General features: G+C 41.1%; 1 protein-coding gene across 1 annotated transcript in view; it reads left to right on the top strand.

The window, feature by feature from the left end:
* The first annotated feature begins 1,736 nt into the window (after positions 1–1,736).
* The window catches only part of KCTD3 (potassium channel tetramerization domain containing 3), a 111,914-nt gene continuing 104,389 nt past the window's right edge, over positions 1,737–9,261 (top strand). Inside the window, exon 1 of the mRNA XM_007952556.2 lies at positions 1,737–1,819. Within this exon, the coding sequence (XP_007950747.1) occupies positions 1,737–1,819 (83 nt within the window). The remainder of the gene's footprint in view (positions 1,820–9,261) is intronic.

The raw sequence follows: 9,261 nt of genomic DNA, 5'->3' as shown, positions 1-9,261 counted from the left end.
CAAACTGCCTGCCTTCAAATTCCTGCAACACTACTTGACAGCTATGTAATTTCCAGCAAGTTTTCTCATCATGGTAAGCCCTGGTTTCCTTATCTTTAAAATAGCAAAAATAATTGTGAACAAAAAGTGACAGAAAATATCTAAACAACTTGGCACATAATAAAGCCTCAATAAATATAAACTAGCTGTTATTTATTATTAGCTGGGGAAAATAATATTTACCTTACATCCATAAATACTGCTATCCTTTTTTAAAAATCGTTATTTGTTTTACTGCTATCCTCTTAACTGAAATCCAGAGAAAGCAGTCCTATCACTAATCTATTTACCAACAGACATTGCTTTCTAAATAATTATCATAGGATAATAAAATGACACCATACAACATTTCAGTTTGAATCCTTGGGGTAGGATCCAAGACACAATTCATGTCAAGATTTTCGTACTAGAAACTGTTGTTGTTGTCATGTGCCGTCGAGTTGGCCCCGACTCATAGCGACCCCTCCTTGGGTTTCCTAGGCAGTATCACGGAAGTAGATTGCCCCATCTTCCTTCCGAGGAGTGGCTGGTGGGTTTGAACCACCAGCCTTCTGGTTAGCAGCCAAGTGCCTGAGCCACTATACTACCAGAGCTCCCTACTAAAACTAGGACCTCTGTAATATACCAGGACCTCTGTAATATACTGCACCGCCTTTGTTAGCTGGAACAGAGCATTAGGTATTGTTGGTTTTAAGATTTTGAAAATGCTTTAGTAGGCACTCAGGGTTCAGATTCCGATACATATTGTTTGAAGTAAAAATAAATAATATTTATGTCTGTGTATCTAATATTAGTTGAGTGCTTACTATACTCCAGGAACTTGTTGCTGGTCACTGCAGTTTAGGGTTTTTTGTCGTTTCGATTCCTCCGTTGCTTAACATAAAATTGCTTGTAATAGTGATGAAATTGAAGAGGGCGAAGCTAACAAGTGTGCTGAGAGATAAGCGCTATAAGGGTTGAAAACTCCAAAATTTTCACTGCAGTTGTACTATTTAGGCACCAACTTCTAAAATCTTTAGGAAATTTTTGCTTTCACTCCTAAATCCATGTTTGAGAAGGTAGACAACGTTAAGAAGCCAGGGTAGTTTGTCCACACTGGCTCTCAGTCTAGGAATTTGATCACTGATGCTAGAAAATCTTAAATGTAAAAGGAAAAGGGCCTGGGATTGCCTGGGGAGGAGGAAAGAAAAGGAATCCCGTCTAGGCAGGCGGCATGCCAGGAGCACATTCCCCTAGCCTCCCTCAGCGTCAGCCGGGTTGGGAAGCTCCTCCCCGGACTTTCCTTCCTTCTACTCGGCTGCGGCGGGCGAACTGATGAGCGTTGCGGTATTTTGTCCCGAGTGGTGACCCCTCATCTGAGGCAGGCGGCAGCGGCCGCTGTGGCGGTGGTGGTAACGGTGGTAGCTGAGCTTTGAGCGGAGGCCCCGGTCCGCCCGGCGGCCTTGGGGTCGCGAGAAGTGGAGACTGGGCAGTCCTCCGGCGCAGCAGGAGCGGAGGGGGAAGGGGCGCACGCGAAAGAGCCCCGCCCGGCTGCTGGGAAGGTGGGGGTGGCTCCGCGCACCTCCTGCCCCCTGGCCATCGCCCCCCCGCAGGCCCTGCAGCAGCTTAAGCCGCCGCCGCCGCCTCGAGCTCCAGTCTTGGGCTCGGCGGCCCTGGCTGGGGAAGGAGGGCGGCACGCACTCTCGGAGCCGCCAGAGATGGCGGGAGGGCACTGCGGCAGTTTCGCCGCGGCGGCAGCTGGCAGCGGCGAGATCGTCCAGCTAAACGTGGGGGGGACCAGGTGAGTCGGTTGGAAGGAGGCGAGTAGCGAGGATGCCCCCGATTGGCCTCCAGGGAGGCAGTGGGGATCCAGGGTCGCGGGAACATGGGTGAGTGTGGGAACTGAACCGAGTGGGGAAAGCAGGGTCCCTCCAGGCGGGAAGACTGTTGGGCGGATTACGAGCTGGTTTAGTACTTGCTAAACGAAGGGAGAGGCCTCTTGGAATTACCGAGAGCGGGGTCCGTATGGCCAAGTTGTTGCCTTGCTAGAATGCTAACCTTTGTCCCTCCCCTTTCAAAGATAATCAGCCTAAAAGGAATATCGTGCAGCCTTTTCTTAGCTAACCTTACAAGCCTGGCCTTGTGGTTTGGCTGTTGCAGATAAACCTGCCTCCCTTTCTCGTCAGTCAACAAGGTGTCATCTTACTTCAGCAAGCAAAAATACTGTGTTCTTTTCATGCTTAATTCAGGGTTGTTTGTAATCTCCAAGAATTTCTGTAGAGGAAGTGCAGTGTATTTGCAGACAATTGTTTTTTTTATTTTCAGAGGTTTTTTTTTGTGCATATATTTGAAGGATCTCTTCAATTTTTAGGACAGAATGTTCAGAATGTGCAGTTTGAACAGTTGATTCTGGGAAGCTTTGGGTATTGGTACAGTGTGGCGCCCCCGGAGTAAACAGACTGAAAGCTCTGTCTGTTCCCTGTCTGGCCTTCCAGTCCTTTCTCATGCCTTATATTAAACTTGTTAGATTGGGAAAAAAAAAAACAACAAACCATAGTTGCTGTAGATTTTTTATGGCTTATGAGTCACTCTTCTCAGAAAATGGAGTTTGTTAGCTCTGTTTGAAGGAAGGAGTAGTTGAGTTTTAGGCTGGGGAGAAGATAAACGATGAAGCACTCAAGAATATGAAAGATTTTCAACCTTCAAGACTCTTAATTAACATATTTTAAAATGCAATATTTTATAAACTATGTAAATCATAGTAGTAAAAACGTTTAGTGTTGTAATCCTAAAATTTAATAGCTTTGTTAACTGTGTTAGAAAATCCAAGCCAAGAAACCAATACTTCACATGCTTTCTCTGCTTTCTTTTTTCTCACCCCCTAAAATGAACGTTTTAAGAGTCTAAGCAGTTATAACATTATTGGCGCTACATAGATACCCGTCTATGATATATGTTTCTTAATGCAAAAAATGGTTTTTTTCCTCACAAATCATATGAAAATATATGAATCCAATAATTTACAGATTAAAAAAAGGAATACTCTGCAAGAGCAGCCTTCAGTGTGTGTTGTATTGAAGAGTAACAGTTACAGTCATTTAAAGTCCTTACACTTATTTTTAACTGCTGTTGATTGTTGATATGCCTATTTCCGGTTAAGAGCATGGGATTTAGGACAACTCTTACTTGATTTTTAATGTTGGGTAAATTTACTTCACTTTGAAAGGATTGTTCCAACAAATTCTTCATCACAGTCACTTTCACTTACCTACAGTAGCTTTTAAATCATTGAAAAAACATCAAGCCTTTCCTTGCACTAAAACCAAAAAAAAAAAAAAAGAAACCAAACTCACTGCCATCAGTCCACTAAAGTAAGACTAAATAACCCTCTGTACCTGTTCCAGCTCACTTTGTTGTTATGTGCCCTCGAGTCATCTCCGACTCATAGGGACCCCTCCTTGGGTTTCTGAGGCAATAGCACTACAGAAGTAGATTTCCCAATCTTCCTTTCGAGGAGTTGCTGGTGGGTTTGAACCCCTAACCTTCTGGTTAGCAATCAAGTGCTGTAGGCACTATGCCACCAGAGCTCCCTCCAATTCACCTACAAATTTTTAAAAGACATGAGAATGAATCTCTGATTCTAACCCTGGGACTGCATGTATTCCTTTTTGGCCATTATAAGGGACATAAAATTCAGTCAATATGATAAAAGTTAAATGGCATTGTGTGTTGGAAGTGGGATGGCTTATTAATGAGTGAACTTTTTGTTTAATGATTGTAGAATTCAGTTTAAGTTTCTGAAGTGTAGAAGGTAGCAGTTTTGGAGCTCAGACATTTTACTTTATGTTTATATTACTTGGGGAATTTGATTTTATAAGGTTCTAAATCTTTCTAAATGCCTTCTTAGCAAAGGGTACAAAATAAGGTAAATATATCATGGTACTGAATGACTTAGAAGAAAGGTGAAAGTTGTTAGACTGGAGTGGAAAGTTGTTAGACTGAGTTTAGAATTGGTAGGATAAAGTATTTTATGAAATAGATAATCACATGGCCTATAGAAAACATAACATCTAGTTCTAAGTGTTCTAAGAACATTTTCTTCAATTGCTTTGAATCATAGACTCTGGCAATATTTTAAAGCTGGAAGGGTTTTAGAAGTCATCTATATCTTGTACAAAACACAGCTTATCAGAGTCACTTAAGTCATTGAAAGAGAAAAAAAATTGATATAATTTTCATTGAAGTTGAAAAGTTATAACTGGGAGAATCACTTACGGCACAGAATTGAAATTTAAAGTGATAAAATTCAAAAGGAGAATTTATTAGGACCAGGATGCTATAAACCAAAAGAACCAAACTATGCCATCCAGTCGGTTCCAACTCCTAGTTCTGCAAGAGTAGAACTGCCCCATAAGGTTTTCAAGGCTATAAATCTTTATGGAAGCAGGCTGTCACTTCTTTCTCCTGCGGAGCAGTTGGTTAGTTGAAACCACCACACTTTCAGTTAGCTATGCCACCAGAGCTCCTATAAATGCTCTAGATGAAATCTTATTTTCAAGAGAAGAGAGAAATGAAAATGGACATCGTTTATAGAAATGACCAATTTTTGTGATTTAACACTTTTTTTGTGAATGATTTGGAAAGTAGAGAACATCAGATTTCATTTAAAACTATTATTTACACTATCAAAAATAGGACTGAAAGAAACCCATATGACTTAATTTATGATTAATTCAATTATGGATGAGTATGGTTTTAGGCCTCATGAGAGAGGGCTAAGGGCAGCCAGAGGGTGAACAACCTTGGGCAAATTGTTTTATCAGGGGGAAGGTTGGTGCATTTGTTGTCAGGTCCTATCAAGTTGCTTCCAACTCATAGCTACCCTGTGTACAGCAGTATGAAATACTGCGTAATCTGGTGACATCCTCACAATTGTTGCTGTGTTTGAACCCAATTTTTCAGGCATTGTGTCAGTTCATCTCAATAAAGGTCTTCCTCTCTTTTGCTGACCCTGTATCAAGCATAATGTTCTTCTCTAGAGACTGGTCCTTCCTGATAACATGTCCAAAGTAGACGAGACTAAAGTCTCACCATCCTTGCTTCTGAGGAGCATTCTGGCTGTACTTCTTCCAAGACAGCTTTGCTTGTTCTTCTGGCAGTCTATACTTTATTCAATTTATTCTTCACCAGCACCATAATTAAGTCAGCCATAGAAGGCAGGCGTTTGCCTGCATGGAGCCGCCCCCAGTGCAGGCCACAGTAATCCAGTCTCGGAACCATCTGAAGGCAGGTGTTTTAAGTGTGTGGAGTGCCCTAGGGGCAGGCCACAGTAAGCCAGCCTGGGACCAGAGGAAGGGGGGTGTTTGCCCTGGGGACAGGTCAGGTAAATGAGTGGGGCAGGGGAGACTGGGAAATGAACAGAGCAGTTTAGAACAGCTAGGGGGGACAAACTTGTCTGTGAATTTGCCCTACTGTGGTGGTTTGAGTGTTGCAGTGAGGCTGAAAGCTATGCCACCGGTGTTTCAAATGCCAGCAGAGTTACCCATGGTGGACAGGTTTCAGCAGAGCCTCCAGACTAAGACTTGGAAGAAGAAAGTGACCATCTACTTCTCAAAGAATTGGCCAGTGAAAACCTTATGAGTAGCAGTGAAACACTGTCTGATACATTACTGGATAACTTTATGAATAGCCCCGAAACATTGTATGATATAGTGCCGGAAGATGAGCCTCTCAGGTCAGAAGATACCCAAAATATGACTGGACAAGAAATGCTTCCTCAGGGTAGAGCTGACATTGATGATATGAATAGAGTAAAGCTTTCAGGACCCCTGTTTGCTGATGTGGCATGTCTCAAGATGAGAAGAAATAGCTGCAAACATCCATTAATAATTGGAACATGGATTATGAAGTATGAATCTGGGAAAATTGGAAGTTGTCAAAATGAAATGGAATGCATAAAGTTCGATATTCTAGGCATTAGTGAGCTGAAATGGACTGGTTTTGGTCATTTTGAATGAGACGATCGTATGATCTACTATGCTAGGAATGACAATTTGAAGAAGAATGGCATGACATTCATCATCACAAAGAATGTATCAAGATCTATTCTGAAGTACAGTGCTGTCAGTGATAGGATAATACCCATACGCCTATGAGGAAGACCAGTTAATACTACTATTATTCAACTTTACGCACCAACCACCAAAGCTAAAGATGAGGAAATTGAAGATTTTTACCAACTTCTGCATTCTGAAATTGAGCAAACATGCAATCAAAATGTGTTAATTATCACTGGTGATTGTAATGTAAAAGTTGGAAACAAAGAAGAATCACCAGTAGGTAAAAAATATGACCTTAGTGATAGAAATGTTGCTGGAGATCGCATGATAGAATTTTGCAAGACTAAATGACTTATTCATTGCAAATACCTTTTTTCAACAACACAAATGGTGGCTGTACTCATGGACTTGCTAGATGGAGTACACAGGAATCAGATTGACTACATCTGTGGCAAGAGGTGATGGAGAAGCTCAGTATCTTCAGCCAAAACAAGACCAGGAGTGGACTGTGGCACAGACCATCAACTGTTCATATGCAACTTCAAGCTGAAGCTGGAGAAAATTAAAAGAAGTCCATGGGAGCCAAAATATGACCTTGAATATATCCCTCCTGAATTTAGAGACCATTTAAAGAATAGATTCAATGCACTGAATGCCAGTGACTGAAAACCAGAGGAATTTGTGGGATGACATCAAGAACATCATCCTGGAAGAAAGCAAAAGGTCATTTAAAAGGCAGGAAGGGAAGAGAAGACCAAAATGGATGTCAGAAGAGACTATAAAACTTGCCTTTGAGTGGCAAGTAGCTAAAGTGGGTGGAGGAATCAACAGGATAAAGGAGCTGAACAGAAGATTTCAAAGAGCAGCTTGAGGAGACAAATTATTATAATGAAATGTGCAAAGACCTGGAGTTAGAAAACTGAAAGGGAAGAACATTTTGACATTTCTCAAGCAGAAAGAACTGAGGAAAAAATTTAAGCCTCAAATTGTAATATTGAAAGATTCCATGGGCAATATGTTGAATGATGCAGGAAACATCAAAAGAAGATGGATGGAATATACAGAGTCACTATACCAAAAAGAAATGGTAGATGATTATCCATTTTGGGAGGTGGCATATGATCAGGAATCAATGGTATTGAAGGAAGAAGTTGAAGCTGCACTGAAGGAATTGGCAAAAATAACAAGGCTCTAGGAATTGACCGAATACCCATTGAGGTGTTTCAACAAATGAATGCTGTGCTGGAGGCACTCATTTGGCTATGCCAAGAGATATGGGAGACAGCTACCTGGCCAGCTGACTGGAAGAGATCCATATTTGTACCCATTCCAAAGAAAGGTGATCCCACAGAATGTGGAAATTATTGAACAATATCTTTGACATCACACATGAGTAAAATCTTGCTGAAGATAATTCAGAAATAGTGGCAGCAGTATATTGACAGAGAACTTCCAGATATGCAAGTTGGATTCAGAAGGGGATGTGGAATGTGGGATATCATAGCTGATGTCGCATGGATCTTGGTTGAAAGCAACGAATACCAGAAAATGTTTAATTATGTTTTATTGGCTATGCAAAGGCATTTGACTGTGTGGATCATAATAAATTGTGGATAACATTGAGAAGAATGGGAATTCTAGAACACTGAATTGTACTCATGAGGAACCTGTACATAGACCAGGAGGCTTTTCGAATAAAACAAGGGGATACTGCATGGTTAAAATCAGGAAAAGGAGTGTGTCAGGGTTGTATCCTTTTACCATACTTACCCAGTCTGTATGCTGAGCAGATACTCTGAGAAGCTGGACTGTATGAAGAAGAATGTGGCATCAGGATTGGAGGAAGGCTCATTAACAACCTGAGATATGCAAACAACACAACTTTGCTTCCTAAAAGTGAGGATGCCTTGGAGCACTTACTGATGAAGATTAAACACTACCGTTTGCAGTATGGATTACACCTCAAAGAAAATGAAAATCCTCCCAACTGGACCAATAAGCAGCATCATGATAAATGGAGAAAAGATTGAAGTTGTCAGAGACTTAATATTACTTGTTTCTCACTTGACACCAATGGAAGCAGCAGTCAAGACATCAGATGACATATTGCATTGGACAGATCTGTTGCAAAATTCCTCTTTGAAGTGTTGAAGAGAAAAGATACCTCCTTCAAGACTAAGATATACCTAACCCAAGCCATTGTATTATCAGTTACCTCATATGCATGTGAAAGCTGGACAATGAGTAAGGAATATCAAAGAAGAGTTGATGCTTTTGAGTTGTGGTGTTGGTGGAGAATGCTGAAAGTACCATGGACTTCTGAAAGAACTAACAAATCTGTCCTGGAAGAAGTGCAGCTGGAATGGTGCTTGGAAGTGAGAATGGCCAGATGTCATCTCACCTACTTTGGTCATGTTGTCAGAAGGGACCATTCTCTGGAGAAGGATGCCATGCTTGGTAAAGTGAAGGGTCAGTGAAGTAGGGGAAAGCCTTTAATGAGATGGATTGACACGGTGGCTGCAGCAGTGGGCTCAGGTATAGTAGGGATTGTGAGGCTGGCAAAGGACCAGGCAGTGTTTCATTCTGTTGTACATAGAGTTGCTATGAGTCAGAGATGACTCAGCAAGCAGCACATAACAACAACAACAGCACCATGATTTTCCTAAAATACAAAATGACAATAGTAGTATCAACCTCGTACTTAGAAATTTGAAGTAATGTGAAGTGTAAGGCTTAATGGCATTATCAATAGGAGTACTGAAAAATAAATGATATTAGTTCAATAGTTTCCAAGTTAATTAAGTAGGATATTCCAGTATCTTTAATACTTTCTCTGGGACGAGATTGCAGATGACGCTTTTCTTGGCACAGGATGAGTATGAGATACAAAAACACAAAAAAGATTTTAGTGTTATATTGCAAAGAATGTTATCTTATTTGCCATATGTAATTTTGAGTATCCTTGTTTTCATGAAGTAATATTTGGGTACAGTTTTGGGACTCTTACTTTTCTCTGTTTATTTGTTTTAAAAAATTTGATGTGTGACGGTTCCGGCAAGATGGCGGACTAGGCAGAAAGACTGTACAGACCCTCTTCAACAAAGAAAAGGGAAACCAATTAACACAGACACAGAAGATAATCCTGGACCTCTGACCCATGAAGGGAAGGATATAGAAGTGGACT

Source organism: Orycteropus afer, unplaced genomic scaffold (genome assembly GCF_000298275.1).
Source record: "Orycteropus afer afer isolate SDZICR_OR568_19922 unplaced genomic scaffold, OryAfe1.0 scaffold00013, whole genome shotgun sequence".
NCBI lineage: Eukaryota > Metazoa > Chordata > Mammalia > Tubulidentata > Orycteropodidae > Orycteropus > Orycteropus afer.
Note: the sequence above shows the minus strand (reverse complement) of the source record. Positions and strands in the feature narration are given on the sequence as shown.